Consider the following 20,993-nt stretch of genomic DNA (forward strand, 5'->3'; position numbering starts at 1 on the left):
AATTGCATTCAGTATAGTATACTATTTACTATTCTTCTAGGTGCACATAGCATAGATTACAGAAAATTACATTATCTCATTATGTACCAACAGAAAAAGTGTATGCCACCAGACGAGAGTCAATTGATGTGTCAACCTAAAGCCACATTACACATCCAACAGACATATTAGCAACATTGGCATGTTCACTTGCTAGTTGCTGCTGGTTGGTGCTGTACAGATACATATAGTGTGTAGTTGGTTTTCATGAAAACAGCTGCCTGTTGCTGCTGAAAACCAGGTTGATGAGAGACTGAACCAAAACAATTGTCTGAAAGATGCTAAAGTGTTCTGTAAGCCATTGCCATTTGACCTGTGTAATTACCAAAATATTGATCCCTGCATTTTGAACCTGGTCAAAAGTTTTTCCCAGAACAGAACCAAGAAAGAAAAAAAAAATCAAATTTAGCATAAATCATATTTAAGTATTTGAAGAAATGAATGATGCTATATTTTCCTCAGGAGGGCCATCTCATTTAAAAGTCCAGTATAGCCCAAGTGAGAGGGCTAGCCTACTGTATTTGAATACAGGTCATTGGTTTGCATCAGTGCAGGTCTGATCTAAGCCTAAAAGCGTTATACTCTCTCAGATGGATTAACATGAATCTCGGAGTTAATCAGATTAAGATCAGCGTATTGAAGAGACTGAACTCTTTCTTTAACAAGGCTCATAACTGTCATCACATTTTGAATGCACGACTCCCAGACAGAGGGTCATCTTGGGCATGAAGAGTAATCATTGTCGATGCAGCAGAATCATGTTGCTCTGCGTGCACTAGTTGCTTCCATATTGTATGTGTGTGCGAGTGTGTGTGTTTTGGTCGGCATTCATAAAGACATCTGCCAAGTGGAGCTATGAATAATGAGCTGTCAGGCATGGCAAGCTGATCTAGACAGCTTAATCCAGCAGGCATGACAAGCTGATGCTTCCTGCCCTGCCTCTCCCTCTCACTCTCTCTGCGTTAATTCTCTTGTCCCATTGAGTTTCAGAGTGACAGAAGTGACTTGAGTCAGACAACAGACGTGGCCCACAAAACATTTCTACAGCTTATCAGATTTACTGCTTTCATTTCCACCATTCTTAACAGCGGGGGGAGGCATTTTTCTACTGATAGTTTGAGATGTAATTTCAGAAAGTACTTTTACTCCTCCAGCTTGCTTAGAGTGAGTTCGTACACATCATGTATATTTCTAAAATGTGTGTGTGTGTGGGTGTGGGAGGGGGGGGATAAGAGACTGAGATAAATTGAGGCGGCACTGGGTAATCTGCTGAATCTCCTCCTGGAGATAGTGGCGGCATCTGTCCAGCCTGACCCAAATCCTCCTCTCTTCTACCCTCCTCAATAATCCCTCCTTCCTGCCTTCTCCAACACTCCCTACTGTTCATAGAGAGGTTTGAGAGGCTGGCTTGTGATTGATTTTTCGAGTCCCACTTCTTTGGGAAAGTGAATGTTCAGATAAAAGATCAACAATGCTCATCAGAGGCGGTTTTAGATCTTGCATTGCTTTGGTATGAAGGCATGAACATATACCCTTTTAGGTTTACTATACAGTTACTTTAAAAATATTTCAGGATTACTGGAGTATAATCCTGGAGTAGATATTGTCAGTGTCCAGTAGCTCACTCCCCCATAAATTATTTTCTCAGTCTCAGTGTTGTGTGGAAAATCTCTGGTACAAACATGGCTTTGTTATTTTTTAATGAACTGAAAGTTAACAGCTCTACTCAGTATATAATTCATACAATGTTCTCTGATTTAGAAATAATGCATATGGAATTCCTTGGATTAAGTTGTGACATGCGTCTCTCATGAATGTGCATGCTCTTTATCCCACATCAAACACAGGCTTTGTGTGTGAAGGTTTTATATGTCAAATGACTCCCCTGCTACAGCAACCGCTGATAAGGTGCCAAGCAATGGATTGAACACCCAGCCGAACCACCCACCCATCTGCTGGTGATGTGTAGTCACTAGTAATAACGACTAAGCATTTTGTAGTCAATTGATCATAGGCGTAAATGTGATATTTTTACAATTCTCTCGTTGTTTTCTCCCATTGGTGATGTTAGACTCTATTTAGGGGTACTCAGGTACACCTATATTTTATTCTAGCACCCCTAAAGTTATAATAATAGCAATTATTCTTACTTTTAATATTATTATTATATTATGTAATCATATTTAGTCCTCTCTTATGTTAGCTTTCCTAAACTTGTCTGAGGGCTTAAATACTTGTAAATTGAAAGTGTAGGAGATACACTGTATTAAAGGCAAGGTATTAATCACTGAAGATTAATAAAACACTCGTTAATGGGGCACCACCTCCGATGTTTTGTCTATTTGAATAATCCGGAGGTAATTAATCAAATCCGACTAAACAAGGTTAACTTGTATCAATTTAAATCAATTTAGTTAGTCTCATAGCTGAATTAGTGACTTCTTTATACAGTTTCCCCGGTTCTCCACATCAAAGCAAGTAAGCACAGACAACGACGTACGGTTAAATATGTTTATTTACTAAATAAATCAAGGTGAATAAATGAAATGATGATTCAGACAACAATAAAACAAACAGAAATGTGAAGACTATATGGTTAAAGTGACAGGATTATTTAAGGTGGATGAGCGATGGTAAAGTCGTGAGTCTGGGCAGCATTCAAATGTTACGAGAGTAATTTTGATACTAACGAGACCCTAACCGGACTTGTCTTGTGAAAAGATTATTATGAATTAGGAATTAAAAGAACACCAACTCATGAACGTTTAGTGAAACGTGTGCAAGATGCTTAGCCTACTTTGTCTGAAGAGTGGAGAAGCCTTTCGCTTCGATCTTTCTGCCGGATTTCGTCTGAGGGATTGCTGGCTCGCGGTAGCTGCGGGTCCCGAAGAAAGAGGGAAGATGCGGTCGATCCGACTTCACAGCAGGCGGCTCTCTCTCGTCCAGGTGTCGGAGAGAGATCGGCTGATCCAGCGCTCAGCAGAGGATGGTCCGGTTCGACCTCACCGCAGGCGACTCTCTCTCGTCCAGGTGTCGGAGAGAGATCAGCTGGTCCAGCGCTCAGCAGAGGATGGTCCGGTTCGACCTCACAGCAGGCGGCTCTCTCTCGTCCAGGTGTCGGAGAGAGACCAGCTGGTCCAGCGCTCAGCAGAGGATGGTCCGGTTCGCTGCCCAGCGGGATGGTACCGCTCGTGAGCGTAGAGGGCAGCTTAACTTCAGCTTGGCACAAAGTCCTTGAAACAGGCAGTGATACTGCGCGTTTTGCTTGGCGTTTTAGTCTTAAAAAAGACTGTTGTTTATCTTCACACTCTGAGTGGCGACTTTTAACTCTAATTCAACTGATATTTAACTTTCCTGACGAGGATAACGAAAGGATGACGCTGGCCTGGCGCTTCCTCAGTTGTTTCTCAATACAAGAATAATTAAACTGAATTCTGTTCCACTGAATAAAATAGTGATACTTAACAAAAATAATAAAGACGGAACTTACTTCTATTAACGTCTAACAAAAATAAAAGCTCTTAAAGATTATCGCACGTGGTCGATTGTACGGAGATTTTTATACCTAGGAGCTTGTTACAAAAAGAAGCAAAGTAAAGTGTTGAAAAATTTAGCAAAGAAGAGAAAAAGAGCGAGGGAGCTCTGTCCCTTGGCTTTAATAGTTCCGACAAAGGCGGAGAAAAAGGGGCGTACCGACCACACTCCTAGTGTGGATGTTTTAATTCCACACCTTTAAACTTGATTAATTCCAACTATCAAGTTAACGCTTCGAAATCGCGCTTAGCCTTTCTCAGAACTTTACCATGGCAAAAGTAGATGGACTTTTGTGAAACAATAAGACATTATGATCTGATTAAAATCATTGAACACTTAAATGAAATCAACACTGGATCAGAACATAAGAATACACTTGAAGACAACGTAGGACTGACGAAACTGGTCGCTTATACATGTTCCTTCTAGTGTTAGCTTAAGGCTTGTGAAGAAAAACATTTTACAGACTTTTAAATTGTAGTTTATAAACACGTTAGAAAACTAAAAAGATCTCCGACAGTCTAATCCAGTTAACCATAACTTACCACTAGATGGCACTGTGACTCCACCAAACACCAGACACCAGTGAGCATTAAGCAGGATCTCAGTCCATGTTCATCACAGAAACTTAGGAATTGGTTCAGTTTGATGAGCTTATTTTACTGGATTTCAAATTGTAAGAATAAAACAGGTGAGACTCTGATTTAATTGTTAATTAGAAATGCTTCTGAAGTCTAGAGGAAACTCTGACCATTTGTTTGGAATGTACCAAAGATAAGACTGAACCAGATGTGTCGTTAATCTCTTCAAAGAGAGGAGGTAGAGAAAGGGGGGTTTTCCACCGTCCTTTTCTCTAGTGTGTGTATTGGAAAGTAGGGAGAAGAAGAATGAGAAAGAGGGACAGATAGCAAGATCGGTCCATCAGACGTGTTACCTAATTACAATTATAAAGACATTATATCACAAACAATTTTATCACAAACAATCCCGGTTCCTTTGGTTGAGGTTTTAAAGGAGAAGTAGCTTCATATGTTTCCTTCGTTTGACCTGTGTGAAAGGAATGTTCCTGTTTGTTAGGTCAAAAACAGTTCGTACAGGGGTTACCATCGTAAATTAATTCAAACTGATTCCCTCTGGTGGTTTTATGACGAGAGTGTTGTTCTCCCTCCTAAGAGATGACACGGGGAGACATCCCAGCGTCTCCATCCTGATAACGTCCTCACACAGATGGAAGGTGTTAATAATGAAAAAAACAACAGGGCCTCAGCAGGTCAAAGGTCCACATGAGAGCATTAGGCATGTTTCCCTACAAAAGCAAGCACTGTTCTACACTTCCTACCTACCCCACCCATAGTTTCAAAATAAGCGTGTGAGGTGGATCTAGTCGACAGTGTTGGGAGTAACGCGTTACAAAAGAAAGACATTTTAGTAATATATTTAGATCACGTAATGGTTAAAATCCGTGTTCCAGATCCAAGTGAAGCGTTTATTGTTGTTTTTTTAAGAATCCATCCACACCGTGCATGACTGTGACCTTCTTCCACCAGATAAAAGAATCTCTCTGTTTGACTGAAACAAGCTGTATTTCGTAAGCCTAATGATGAAGCCTAATCCTCCGAGCGCACTTTAATTTACATTCTGACTTGTCATGTCATTATAGGCTACATTATAGAAGGTATAGGTTACTGTGTTTCATATGACTGAGCCTACAATTCAAAATACTTATTCCTATCTCATAATATATCAGACTTTGATCCTTTGTCTGCCTGCTCGTCCCTGTGTCCAAGGCCATTCCTTTATTTTTTAAAGATCCAGGCTGTTTAATTGTTCTATATACAGTACCAGTCAAAAGTTTGGACACACCTTCTCATTCAATGGTTTTTCTTTAGTTTTATTGTAGATCAATACTGAAGACATCCAAACTATGAAGGAACACATATGCAATTATGTAGTAAACAAAAAAGTGTTAAACAATATTATATTTTATATTCTTCAAAGTAGCCACCTTTTGCTTTGATGACAGCTTTGCCACACTCTTGGCATTCTCTCAATCAGATGAGGTAGTCTAAATAGCTTCTAAATAGCTTCACATAATCACCACCAGTCAACTGCAGTAGATGCCTGGCTCTGCTGCAGGGGACAGACGCTGTTTTTGGACGTAAATGTGATGAGTCAGCAGGGCAGACAGGGTGAAAGCCACTATGGTTGTGACGATACACTCAGCTCACGAGATGAGACAAGACATGATATTGGGTTCAAGAGAACAAAGTAGACAAGATTTTAACACTAAGGAAACTTCTTAAAGATTCAATCGAAAGTCACAAAATGCAGAACAATGCAGGTCCATTTTGAAATGTTTTAACTAGTAATCATCTTTAATGAATGTCACTTCAGTTCTACATTCTGGCTGAGTATGAATTATCATATGCAGTACAAGACATGATACAATATGTAAGCACTATAAAAGGTTTTGTCACAAACTCAACTGACTGGTTTCTCTCTTGTATGATTTCTCATGAGTCTCTTCAGACCTGAATAACTATGTGTGAGCTTTTAACTTCTAATTGAAGCTGCGTGTGACCTTCTAACTGAACTCAAAAGTAAAAATTTAAACAGTATAAATAACATAAATAACTACGTTTTTCATAGTCTTATTTTTCAAAGTAGTACTCTCTCAATACTTAAAGTGCAAACAGCTACTGACCAAATTTTTCTTCAAGCACGATACAGAGCTGAGAGCTGGCTACAACTACACTGCCCAGCCTAAGATATGGTCACGTTCTTTTTCAAGAACATAAACATGTCTAAGTTTTCTGGCAATAGTTGAGGCCTTTGGGCACTAACTGTGTCTCCTGCAGTTGAAAAAGACACACTTGGACTGGAGGTAGCAGGGATGGAAAGGTATGCTGATTTTCCACCAGGGAAAATGGCCTTATATCTGCTGCAATGAAAACTCTGATGTCTTTCATGATTGCCGTGGCTCTAGCGCTTGACTGTGGAAGTTTAGTTTTAAAGGCATTTCAGTATTTCCTTCACAGGCGCAGTTGATTTTAGGAGAGAGCTGTGGTGGTTCTGTAGGTGTCTTTGCATAGTGCTCGCCTTAGCTGCAGTGAATGGCATTATTTTCTAACAGTGCTTACATTTGTGTCTTGTCTGTCACTCTGTCGACCACCGGGTACCCAAAATGCTGCCATACAAACGATTTACAAGTGGCGGGGGCATCTTCTATGCTAATTTCACGTTTTTGTTTCCTCATTTAAGATGCTTAAGACACTACCTGCCACCACATTACTGTTGTTTGGTCCTGTAACACTGCTTTGTGTGTTCAAATGTGGGACATTTATCTTTTATTTGATGAGTGAAGATCTGTTTAGTTGTTTAGCTGTGAACACCATCAGACCGACACACACCTGTCCCACGCGGCCAGCATTTCCATTCACACAGAGATCGTCTCGCCTCTGTTGTGGCTCTGTTACTACCTCCGCCGGCAGATCAGAGGCAGAATGAAACGGTCCCCCCATTCTGCCTCTGTAACTTTCACACAGACTTGGCTTTTGCCTCAGTTTGTAATTCCCAAACAAATAGGGGGCAGTATTTCCCCCCTTCTCAATATTTAGTTCAAAACCCTTTTTGTAATTTATTTTATTTATTTCTATGCATATTCATTGTTGTAAGTTGTTAAAATTGTAAAGACAGAAATAATTCCTACTAAGTATGTATTTATTTACCCGCACATTCACCATTCCTCAGCTGCATTGTTGCATTCTTTTCTTACACATTAAGCGCTAAATAAAACTTTAAGAGGTATACATTGATACTACATTCTGAAAACAGCAGCTTGGCATGTTTCATTTCAGTTATTGTCAACACACGATTTATTACAAAGTTTACAAAATTCACAAACATATCTGTGTAATACTAAAATTCACTTCCTTTTAGAGGAAGGAATTTGCCTTGGGTGCATAAAAAATGTAGGCTAATTACTGCAACAGTCAAGAACATAGATATAGAACACAAAAATTATAATAAAATATAAGGCAATACTATAATAAATACACTATAGCAAGTATGTATTTTTTTAGATTCACTAAGCCGTGCAGTTTTGTGCAAACCTCTTCATCACGGGATGTGCAAAAGTTCACAGTGTAGAGAATGTGTCATGGGATGATGGTCAAAGATGGCTGGACTGGAATTCTGGTCCCAAATAGACAAAGAGGTGGCAGGGCAGTTAGTTTAGTTCAGACATATTGTTTTTAATAGAACATGTTAGCACTGTGTTTATTATACAGTGTGAGCAGTGATTTGATCAGGCTGAGATATATACAGTGTGAACACTAGTGTTTGGAATGTTTTTTGTAAAGCCCTCTGTACATGTAGGATATGATTAGTAGGATCTTTAATTTTAATATTACAGACAGGATTGATGAATTATTTCACTCTGATGATGTCAGTACTCATTATACATACATCACAGAGCCATCTACCCTCTTTTCAGAAGAAAGTAAAGCACATTTGTGTACAAAACTAACAATTTCATATTGTCACATAGCAGAAACATGTGTACAGAGAAAAATGTGTTCCTCAGACAGCCACATGGTTTTCACAGGGCACACGGTTTACAAAGTACAAATAAGCAAGATTCTTCAGCCACTTTAGGCTTTCTTGTAACTATCAATCGGACCAATGGTTGATGCGGTGGGATCTTCCAGCTCTGCAGGCCTGGTTGTTTCTTCATACCTGGAGCAAGAATTTCATGATTTATTTACTGTAGACAAGATTTTACAGTGTCCTTGCTACAGTGAGACACCCATAATAAACCTTGAAAGGTCCTCAAAAATGTATAGCGAAGTTACATAAATCTCATAACCATAATACCAAATCATTACAATATGATGGATTGAACGCTGATAGTCTGTCTACTACTGGGTCAATACAATTACATTTTTTTACATTCATCTGTTATAAAGAAAGGCAGCTAATAACTGACAGCACAGCAAGAATACACAAAACTCAACTAAAATAACTCGGTCAAAATAAGACTGCTATCTTATAATCTTCACATATACAATCACGTAATCTTTGTGTAAACATTTATAGCTTACTTAGCTTAGTTTTAGCAACACCAAAGTAACAAGAAAAGTCACATCAAGCTCACTATTACAGTTTGTGTTGTCATTAGTTACACTAAAGATATGTTTTAGTGAACAGACAATTAAGAAGTTACTTACTGGTCTAAAGAAATGTTGAGTGTTCATCTTTTTACTCCCCAGAGCTGTCTCCGGTGTCGGAAAGCCCTGGCAAAATGTAATGTGGTCTAGCCTCTTTTTACATTGCTTCTTTTCTCTGCCCAGATATAGTTTCTTTTGAGCAGCTTCTGTCTGAGATGATGATAAAAGTTGTTTTCTGGAGCTTCTGTATCTTTGTGTTTACTTAATAACTACAACTATAGGCTACAGCGACTCACTATCACCTCTCAGGCCAAGAGGTATTACAAGAAGAGACGGTCCATACTGGCTGCTTAGCAGTCGATATTTCTGCAATGCAATACATAGGCACCTTGGACAAAACTTTGTTACTTCTTCACCCTCTGTTGATAGGGTTAGTTCATTTTATACATTTTTTTAAATTAAATTATGTCCCGATCTTACAAAATGCACCTTTAACTAACACTAACCAGCCTTTAAATCAGGTATGTTATATTAAAATCAGTGATTTTCCAATCTGAAACATTATTATTTTACACTTTAATAGACCTCCCAACCAATTACACTGATTTTGGGGAAGACATTTTAATCAGAGAAAAATCTTCATTGATTGATTTTCACGACTGAATAAACTGAATTAATAAATTGTCCTCAGGCAACAGCACAATTTATACTGTTTTACTTTCTTTATATTTGCTTTGCTTTTTTAATTTATAAGGTTATAAAAGTCCACCAAGCCTTATTTGATATTGGTACCTGTCCTCCACACTCTGACAGTCAATGGTGATTTCTTTTTTTTTTTTACCATGGAGCTAGATAAGGATGCCCTCTCTGCTGTTATTATTTGCCATGACAATACTCTTTGCTCACCGTCTTGTCTCCTCTGTTTTTCCTTTCAGGGCCTGAAAGCAGCCGACAACGACCCCACCGCCCCGCCGTACGACTCCCTGCTGGTGTTTGACTACGAGGGCAGTGGCTCCACCGCTGGCTCCCTCAGCTCCCTGCACTCCTCCTCAAGCTGCGGAGACCAGGACTACGACTACCTCGGCGACTGGGGTCCGCGCTTCCGCAAGCTGGCTGACCTGTATGGCGGAGGGGATGATTAGCAACCTACACCCCCACCATCTATGACCACCTCCCCACCCCACCTTTGCTCCAAGGTTGAGGTGGTGGGTGGAAATAAAAAAGAGGGTATGGGGTGAACATGGGGTATGGACCGGCACTTCTGTATTACCACGAGACAGCTTGTAAAGAGACTCACGGCCTTGGCGACGGTTGATGATACTAGGGACCAATTGGACTCCTGGCCTAGAAAGGCCTGACACTGGCTAGCATTCAGGCTAATGGACGCTGTCATCTGAGCGTTAGCCCCTGTGCTAACAAACCTCAGCAGGCTGAACAGTGTGCTCAGAGGGGATGTTGTCTCTATTTTGGTTAAGAGCTGCGACAGCCATGCTACAGATGCTCATTTACACTTGAATCTCACAGTACAGGAGCACTGGGGTCAAATGTGCCTTTTTGTAAATTTTTTTGATTGTGTTCCGCTGTTTTGCAACTGGAGGAGCACTTCGCCATGAAAAAAAGTGTGTGTGTGTGTGTGTGTGTGTGTGTGTGTGTGTGTGTGTGTGTTTGGGTACCACATCATTACCTGTATGTGCGGTTGAGAGTGCTGTGAGTCGTTTCCGCAGAGACACACTGGATGGACACTCTAAAAGGCAAAAACCTACTATGAGACGCCTTGGATGATCCTACCAGCAAAACATGGCTATACTGTACTGCTCTGGGTGTTGGAAGGATTATTTTTCCATCCAATTTAGTCAGAAAATGACAATATAATATAACAGTGTGTAGATCTCAATTTACAGTTAACAGAGTCAAATATACAAGCTTGATAAGTAGCATTCGCACTGATTACTGCATCTGTGACATTTTCTTCTGAGCAGAAGCTTACAACTTTTATCATTACATATATGGGGCAGTGAAACTACTCCGTCTGTGACACAATAGAAATATTTGTCTCTGTGATTTTCTGAAGTGTCCCTCCCTTTAAATTGATACTCCAAACAAATGGGGGTCAGTAAATCAACAGAGTTACCAATAACTGCAGCTGTTGTTAGCTAGTTAGCTCCATTAGCTGTGTAGCTAGTGGTCTGGGGTCTCATTTTTAAACATTGCATATAAACGTCTTGGCACAAACGGCAGGCACTGAGGCAGTGAATTGAAGGAGACTAGAAATAAAATTATTCTGTGCATAATAATACATGTCACATTTGACTTCACTTTGTATCAACGTTAATTATCGATCCACATTATCATTAACATTCAGACCCTCAGAGTCATTTGTACTTGCGCTGCTGTACTAGTGAAGCATAACTATTCCATAAACACCTTTTAAATGTAAAAGATATCAGCCAACTCAAATCTGGAATCAGTATTTCCTCAGCACCATCTCACCATCACATTCCCAACCCCGAAGAGCAATGGACAGGGCCGGACTGCTTGATAAAGAAATTATTATCATTGGTTGTAGAAATCCAAGATCACATCAGATATCATCAAAGAATGAATACTGTACACAGATAACAATAAGTGCGAGACAGTGCTGTGGCTGCCACACACACACACACACTCTGCCTTCTCCAGTCAGCTCACCCGGTACATCTTCACAATCAGCAGATGTGGATTGTGTAAATTAGATAGTGTGGAAATAAAGTCGGTGACAGCTCTTGCACAATTGTTACACTCTATATCCTCATGGTGAGTCCTAATGATAATGCAGGCCGCGTTCACAGTAACTAAACTTAAATACATAAATAAATAGTGTTCACGTATCAAACTTCCAATTTAAAATGATATCCAAGGGTGGGGGATAACACTCTGCGTTGTGATAATTTTGGCAAGTGGAATAGTCAATCTGATCGCTGTAAACGTATAAATACTGCGGTGCTACTTGTGCACAATGCTGCATGGACTACACAGACTGTCACTGTCCTCGCACTGCTAGAGGACAACATGAGTGAACTTATACAATATGTGCTTTGTAACCTCCACTTCATCAACGAACACCTCATTCTCTGTGCCAGAAATATTTAGTTTCTTCGTCTTTCTCTTGCTGTGACCATTGACAAGTGACAAGAACCATTGATTAGCAGCTCATTTCCATGCATTAACATTCATGAGGCACTTTGCATTTGCATTGAATGTGGGTGTGGAGAGAACAGTATATGAGGTGGATCCAATGCGCACATTTCCAAGTTGATTTGGGATTTATAAAAGGAAACTGCGCATTGTTGGGCGTATGCCAGAATATTTTTTGGCATATGTACATTTCCTCATTTGTATGTACGCAAACATTCAGTGTGGATTCTCTGCAGAGTTTTATAAATGAGACCTCTGGACAGATGGTGGAATTATGAGAAAGGACAGGCCAGGGCTAGCTGGTTAGCATGCTTCATGTAACTTCAGTAAATATTTCTGCAACACAATAAATAGATGTCTTTGAAATACATTTTTTCACATTCTGTTGATAATTTCAGTTTACTTGTGAATGTTATAAACTGAAATTCCTACATATTGCATTTAATCCTACTACAGATCATTAGTTTTAATTTTCTCCAGACTCTCCCACACTCATTTTTCCATTGCATACTCTGATCATTCAACATTACATCACGTCAAAGCTTTGATTAAATTGCTACAAAAACTGGCTGCCTCTCCTGTTAGATAGTCAAGGACATCAAGTGCCACAAAGAATTTAAATAGCTTCCTTTCTGAATCCAGGTGGTTGTGACAAGCAGAAAATGTTATTTGCAGTTTTACATAATGTGATTATGTCCTTGCTGTGATTTCACAAATGGGAACTTTAAATGGAATGTAGTTTAAAATACAGAAGCAAATTGGTGAAAAACAATGATTTTGTTGGTGCAGATGAAGGTAAACAGAAAGTAAAAAACAGCTATAAACAATCAGTGAATGATTTGAAACACTTTCGGTTGCAGAGAAGATCTATGAAATTAAAATTGCCATCACAAAGAAAAGTCATTGAGTAATTAAATATGGAATCTATATGATAGAGAACAAGGGTGACCACTTTAGGTTCAGCAGACATAATGGGTTTGTATTTACAGATGAATATGTATGTTTGATGAAGAGGTGGTGAACTGAATATAAATCGAATATTGGTATTGTGCTTAAAATCCAAAATCCAAAACCTTTCCTCTGTAATGTCTGGATCTGCAGCAGAATGGTGCAAAAGTGGGAGACCAGAATGTGAAACAGAAGCAGAAAAGCCATTCACCAACTGCTACCTCTACTTCTACTAAAACATCTTTGTTACAGTGACAAACATGAAGTTCAGGTATTAGGCTGATGTAAATTCACAAATTTTGCTTATTGCAGTAAAATAGTGGCATATGTTGCAGCTTTTCTCCATTGGTTTCCTATTGAGCCAACTTGGCATTCTTTTAAGAAACATTCATCCAACAGTCCTGGGCAATTTTTGACAACTTCTGGCTAGATTTTCTGACACTTGGGTATTCATGGTCGCTGGCGGATAAATCTTAAGATGAAAAGTTCTACTTTTACAAAACAAGAATAAAAGGTACAGGAAACATAGAATCTATTTTTGTGTATTGCATGTGTATACGTGATTTACTGAACAAAGCATCAAGTTACACAAAATGTCAAATACCAGCTAAAAACGTGTTACAGAATCCATTATTTATCCTGACTATCCAGTAAAGACAGTAGGTGTATGTCTTTTTCTGTTACAAGCAAATAAAATGAAGACAGCAAATTCGTGTAAGGTTGCTATGGCAATACATAAGAATGGGAAACAGTGTAGGGAATCTTAAAGAATCTTGCAGCTATATACTGTACGTTTGAGCGAGAACTGATAATATTATCTCTACACAAAAAAAGGTCATTCTATACCAACTCATCCAAAATTCAGAACTTTTCCCAGTTCATGTTATGGATTTCCTTGAAAAAAAATTAATTAATGTTGAAGCTTCTATTAAATTCATCTGACCATGCAAAATCCTATAGCTATACTCCAATTTTTGAAGTTTGGCCATCGGAGCTAAATTTCAGCATTTTTGTGATTCTTTGTATGTGTATTCTGAACCTCACCAAGATCTTATTTCTCACTGGTTTGAATTGAAATTTGACCTGAACATTCAAGAGACACTACGGAAACTTGGAAACATGTTTTCATTTAAACAGCTTCATAGGTTCATTGGGTACTGCACATTTACAACTTACTACAAAAGTTACAGCTTGTAATGGCTCAGTTTGTTGCATATAGGTGATTTAATCCTGTTCTGTGTGTCTGGACAAAATATTAACTTAAATTCCTTAGCTCAATACACATATGTTATTTCGCAATTTTAAACTCTCTTAACTGATTTCTGATATCAACAACTCCGCCAAACTTTAAAAAATAAAAAATCAACTTCTACATGGGCGGTTTTGTGACAGCTGGCTTCTGTTTCTAGGATTTTCCAAGTGAGCAGGGCTCCATGATCTCACATCACATCAAACTGATTAATGATGAAATTAATTGGGATTGCACTTTTAATAATTCTGGTTTTATTGCTATCCAATATAATACAGCAATATCCAACCAAGCCTGTTTCATTTTGGGTGAATCCCAGACCTGATTTATTGGTTTCAGTGCAACTTGGTTGTGTTAGAAATAAGTCCAGAGTTTGAAATTGTGAAAAAGAATATGTGCATTGTGTGTTTTGTATGTGTAAGGAATTAAGATGAATATTTTGTTCAGACACAGAACAAGAAGACATCTAGCTTGCAGCACATGACAATGACAAATCAGTAGATATTTTCAAAATGACAGAATCTTCATTCTGGTAAAAAATGACTTCCTAGTCTTAATTTGACTATAGTTACCATTTAGCAATAGCTATTTAAATAAACAGATGTTGCCAAGTATGCTTAGTGCCTCTAGAATGTTCAGGACAAATTTCAATCCAAACCCTCTAACAAGCTCTGTTAGAGGGAAACATTCACTGAATGAGGTTGCTACTGTAACTGTAGGGTCAGTGTAGGTAACAGTATCAATGCAGGTTCACAATTTATAATAATTATCATACTGGCACAAATATAAGATGACTCTGATTACAAGCGACCCACCTTTCAAACACCTGTGCTATATTTAACAAATATTAAAATTAGAAACACTTGATCAATTCAGCCTTTAGTCTTGCCATTGAAATATTTCCATTTATTGGTTTTAATTGTCACATACTCACACTGCTGTCAGGCTTTTTGAGATGGTCAGAATAATTTTGTTTGACAGTTGCACGCTGCACCTCCTCAATATGACATTCTGTTAGAGCGGTTATTTTCCTGAGTTTCCTGTACCTGTAAAATCAAATGGGCAAATTGCTGTGAAGTTATTGAGTACCTTTACGTTTCTCAATAGCTTAACTCTTTTTAATTTAGAAACCCAGTGTTAGACAGCATTAAGACTGTATGAGTATCATTTTTCCTGTTGAGTCACAGGCTTTTACAGTGTCGTGAGTTTCTATCAGTGGGGAGGCAGATATTGGTCAAACCCAGAGCTGTACATTAGAGTTACATATTTTTGCCAGTTTGGTGTTCCAAATCTAGTGAGAAGACATGTACAGTAATGCTAGACTTTAGATAGATACCTTCTGTTTTTTTGTTTTGCTTTAATCACAATGTAACTTATGCAGCTGATTGCTTATTAAAGGAGACATCAGTCTGTGTTTTGTAGCAAAAGTACTTCTTGATACTCTGCTGTGGTGGATTAAATACAAAAAAGGCATTTTTTTCTTCTGCCTGCTGATGATTTGCCTTAGTGTTCTCTGGTACTCTCCAACTGGCTACTCACTGTAAACTGAAGTATGTACAGATTGTATTTTTTCTCTTGTTGTTCTTTTGGTTGTGGTCTCTGAAAATGACATGCTAATATCCTGAATCCTTGTATATGTGTAATTTGGATTACAAATTAAAACGTTTTTGCATGTTTTTATCTTTTCATTATGGGAAAACAGTAGCCTATTTTTCACATTTTTCGCAAACCAATACCAATCACACACACACACTCTAGCCCAGACTGACGGCTAGATTCCACAAGATACGTGTCCGGTCTGGCTCCACTCCGTCTCCGCTCCGCCACGGCAGCGGAGCTGATAGGTTTCACTCTAGTCTATGTGTTTACTTCCACTGGCTCCACTGCGTTGCGTATCTGCTCTGTCCCAGCTCCGTCAGTCCGGACCTTTCCGGAGCAGGGTTTCTATTTCTGGCGGATGCCGGAGCACGATGCAGCAATTCAGCCAAATTCAGCACAGAGCAGACAGGAAGTCACACACCGACACAAAAACATCACATTCATTTTCAAAATAAAACAGTCCATGTTGATGCCAGCACAAAAATCTAAAAAAATACAAAAATACAAGCTCTTCTTCTAATCCTTCGGTTGGGAAGACTTGTTGTTGTGTTTATAACACATACGTATAACTACCCACACGTCACGTGTGATTACATAATTATCGTGGGAACTCCTCGGTCTTGCAAATCCAGCTGTCCGGTGGTGCTGCGCCGTGCCGGACTCAAAGCGCAGCCGGTGGGGGTTGCTGGATGACGGACGACAGCCGACGGAGCAAAACCGTACTGGAGCCGGAATGCAATGCACATGCATCCAGTGGAATCTTTGCTCGACACCAGAGTATGTAATAGACTGAGCCACTAGAGGTCAGTGTGTGAGGGTCACCATTGCAAGAGGATGTTGTAGAAAGTCAGGAGGTCCATTCCTTCGTTCCTGGGAGTTTGACCCAGGTGTTCAGTGTTTGAGTCCCATATGAGGCAAATAGTCAATGGTGACTGTCTCAAGAAGTAGTTATTTCAAGTAAAACCATGTTCTTTTCCTAAACGTAACAAAGTAGTTTTGGTGGCTTTTTATCTTGAAAGTGTAACCGGACATTACATGTTTGATAGAGCCAAGGTAACCATTGAATGACACTGTGTTGGGTAGGTCAGGCCAAACATGACAGTGACAGTTGACCAGGAGGTCTATTACACAGTTTGGCCTGATACCAGGTTGAACATTTTAAAGCAGCATTCATTCATTTTTGGCCATTAGAAGGCAGCAGAACAAGCTGTAAGCACAACATTGACATTAGTGACATTGACAAAGCTGTTGGCAACAGTTTACTAATTTACATATCCAGCAGGGATATAGTCTCTTTAGCTGCTAAATGCTCCACTATGTTCACAAGCTAGTCCCTAATTTAGTCTGCTGGTTGGTGCTGAGCAGGTTGTGTAGAGTGGGTTAATCAGAGCTTTTTCAGTGAAAACATCTATCTGCTGGTTGATAAGGGGAATGAATCAAAACAGTTAAGTTACAGGACAGGAAAACAAACAATTTTTCTTTTTCGGGTAAATTGTTTGCTTTTCTGAGGGCTTTAACATGTTTAAAAACACATGTAACTTTGTACAAAATTCAATCTTGGTATGGGTATGGGTATGGGTATGTATGGGTTTCGGCCATGGGCAGGGCAAAATCGTTCACTGTCACCTCCTAAAATGCAGCCCCGAGGACTATTTTCATGTGCATGTCTGAATTTTGGTACACATTTGTATCATCCCTGGACTTACAAAAAAGTTTCTTTGTGACATGACTTAAACCTAACAGGAAGTCAGCCATTTTGAATTTTCTGCTCATTTTTGGTGATCTCCAGGCTTTGTACTTTAACAAACTCCTCCCTGAGGTTTAACTTGATTAACTTCTAATTTGCCCAGTCAATTTTAACTCCTTTGTGATGAAAGGTATCAAAAGTTTGAGTTGTGGGTGTGAGCATGGTGGAGCGGGCCATTGCAATGATTGCCGGGAAACGTTGTTGTTACTCCACTGTACATTGGCGTATCTGCCATAAACGTAACACTTTTCATGAGTCCCTGCCTGAACACATACAATTATAATGCCCCCTAGTGGCAGCAGGAGAGGTCTTATAGAAAACAGTGATGTATTCCTCCTAGCCAGATGACCCAATCCGCCTCATGTTGAGTTAATATTTAACACCTTGATGATGCTGTGTTGTGAAGATTGTAGTTTGTTCAAGGGCATGGATGTGGCGGCGGTGTGAAGGTTGATGCTTTGCTGTGAAACAGGTAGTCGTTGTAACTTCACTATACGTGGTCAAATCTGCCCAAACCTTAACATTTCAGAACAGTCCCGACATTGACACGCCAATTATCTGTTACATAGCTCCACCTGGTGGCAACAGGAAATTAAATTTTTCTTTACCTCTTACAGCAGTGCCTGTTGCTACTTTGATGTACATGCATGAAATAAGTACACGTTTGTATTGCGCCAAGACGTCTTGGTACCATTCCATCTTCAACTAATGCCTCATACAGCTTCAAGTCCATTGACTTGAAATTTTGTCAGAGCAATCGCAACACCTCTGCAAGAAAAGTAAGTAAAGACTTAAGTTTTCATTGAACGGTGTTACTGTTTTGGTTGTGGCAAATACTGATGATTCAAAACAGGACATTGCTGTAACTTCATTATACATGGTCAAATCTAAGAGTCCCAGTCTGTACATATTAACGTGCCAATGTTCACTTACAGTCATAGCCCCCCCTAGTGGCAGCAGGAAATCGCATTTTTCATAGTGCAATGTATACTCACTGATGTAACCCTAACCCTCAAATGTGGTAACAAAACAATAAAGACCTTGATGAGACTGTATGGTGAAGATTTTTAATTTTCGTTGCAGGGTGTGGCCATGGTAGCGTGACAAACTTCGAGGTGTTGCCATGAAACAATTACAATTACACTGTGCATGGTCAAATCTGCCCCAATCTTCAAATTTTTTATAAGAGTCCCAACCAGAACCTTAACATGCCAATATTCAGTTACAATCATATCACCTCAAATTTTTTTAATTCCTGTTTTCGTGGGTTTTATGAGCTGGAAGCCCAAATCATGTACAAATAAACAAAAATACTTGAAATTGTTTAAATTGTGGGCCCTGAATCTATAATCTATGAAAGTTTAACTTTCTGAATGGAATTATGGAAATAAATAAACTTTTCCATGATTTTCTAATTTTTTGGAAAGGGTCTGTACATACTTTATAACATATCTATTGTCAGTGCATTAGGGGTCTAAAACAGGGAACTCAAAACTGTTTAAAGCATGACTGTTGCATGTGTTTGGCATTCAAAGTTACAAAAATCTTATATATGTACATGCATGAAAATACCATATATATATAATTTAGAGTAGACACAAATTAGATATTATAACTCCATGGATGAAAAATACAATTTCAGTATTTGAAAAAAATATACATTTTCATTTATGGATATGCATGTTACGGACCCTCTATCAGAAAGGCTTGTACAGAGGATGCAACATAAGATAACCCAACAAGTTGTAGTTTAAAGAAAGATAAATGTATTACATAAACAGCAAACAAACAAATTAACTGATAGGCCGGCCAAAATAAACAAAAGAAGGGCAGCCATCCAGACCAACCCACCAGGGCCGTCAGATCTGGAGGCTAACCCTCTACCCTACAAAAGGAACAACTAACCCTAATTGAAATAAAACCGCGAAAACTAGACTGCCGTACCCATCAGATAAAACAACAAGCAACGAAACAAAGAAACAAAATACCACTGCGACCCTTGTCAGCGTCAGGTGGAATGGAGTAGGAGCATGAGCCAGAGAGACCCAGAGCCTAGTGCCCTACCCCCTCTTATAGGATCTCCACCAATCAGCCAAACCGCTGTCACCTGGCCAGTCAAGAGGCCCATTAGTGGCAGATCCTGGCCACAGAGAGGAAGCATGTAACAGGTTACTTGAAATGTATTCCAATACAGTTACTAATTACCTGGTAAAAATCTAGTCAGTAACGTAATCCAAGTATCACAATATTAAAGTAATGTAACTCGATTACTTTCTGTAACTTCTGGATTACTTCATGCCAAACATCTGCAAATAAAGATGAGAGAAAAGAAATACCAATGAGATGACTTGTATTTAAATTTAACTTGATTGTGTAAGAACACACACTTGTGTATTTGGTTTCACTGGAGACCAGAGTGATGTTGTGTGAGACTCGTGAAGTGTTGTCATGTGAACACATGTGCATGGTTACAGATCATTCTTTATTTTGAAATTGTAATCCTGTTAGAAATCCCCTTTTTTACTGAATGTATCTGTAATCTAATACATACTACACATTTTTTTCTGTAACTTTACCAGGATAGAGTTCCCTTTTCTTTGTTTTCTGATGATGATTTAGTCACAACTTAAGCTTGTTGATATGTCACCTATCTTTTGATATGTTTGTTGTCATTCTCTTTATTTCAAGCATATATTTGTTTTTGAACAGGATCTGTATGCACTACAGTTCTGGTCACTGCTACAGAAGATGAGTCTTTATTTTGAAGTTAATAGTTGTTTTGCTCGTTGGAATAGTCAAGATACTGTCACCCACAAGTAATCCCTGGGTAAAGCCCAGAGTTAATATAGTAATGTGTATGCATAGCAGTATGCATCTTATAGCTGCCACAATAAAAGTCTTCGTCACTTTAACAAGGTAACTTCTCTAAAGACATGCATTAGGCTCATTTGAGGTGAGCTGTGCCTCAGCTGGAAAGTGAACAAGATCAACAGGGGGCAAAGGCAAAAAGCTCGATCAAGTCTTACCCTTAGCACTTAAATCATAGCACTTATGTACTTAAGGTATCCTTGATAAATAGCAGCTACTTTGCTCAGATGAGGGCTTGAAAATTGTTTCTATTTTTTCTTTTCTACTTAATCGAAGGTGTTACAAACTTGGCTCAGTCTTCTAACAAAATAGGGAATTTACACACACAAAAGTTCAAAATCAAAGTAATTTATTTAACATAATATATTTAATGCAGTCAGTGGTGCATGTCTGAAGGTTAGTGTATGTGTGAGTGTAAGCCATGGTATGAGATAGAGGCTGCCCAGCCTTTTATGTGCTTGGCTCCTCCCTTCCTCAGGTGCAAGTCGTTTGTCTGACGACCCACCATGACTGCTACAGAGCAACACAGGAAACTAGAAGGTGTGGGCTGTCACAACAGTGATATGTTATGGTTTCTTTCTTGTGACAAATGTACTTGTTGTAAGTCGCTTCGGACAAAAGTGTCTGCTAAATGCCCTAAATGTAAATGTAAATGTAAAGTTGGACA

At 39.0% G+C, this 20,993-nt stretch overlaps 1 protein-coding gene across 1 annotated transcript in view; it reads left to right on the top strand.

Moving 5' to 3' along the window:
• LOC311258352 (cadherin-2-like) overlaps positions 1–15,786 on the top strand; it is a 126,057-nt gene extending 110,271 nt beyond the window's left edge. Inside the window, exon 16 of the mRNA XM_084354555.1 lies at positions 9,677–15,786. Within this exon, the coding sequence (XP_084210681.1) occupies positions 9,677–9,883 (207 nt within the window). The 3' untranslated portion in view covers positions 9,884–15,786. The remainder of the gene's footprint in view (positions 1–9,676) is intronic.
• Positions 15,787–20,993: the final 5,207 nt, after the last annotated feature.

The sequence above is a fragment of the Pagrus pagrus genome, assembly GCF_965226575.1.
Source record: "Pagrus pagrus genome assembly, chromosome: 6".
NCBI classification, from domain to species: domain Eukaryota; kingdom Metazoa; phylum Chordata; class Actinopteri; order Spariformes; family Sparidae; genus Pagrus; species Pagrus pagrus.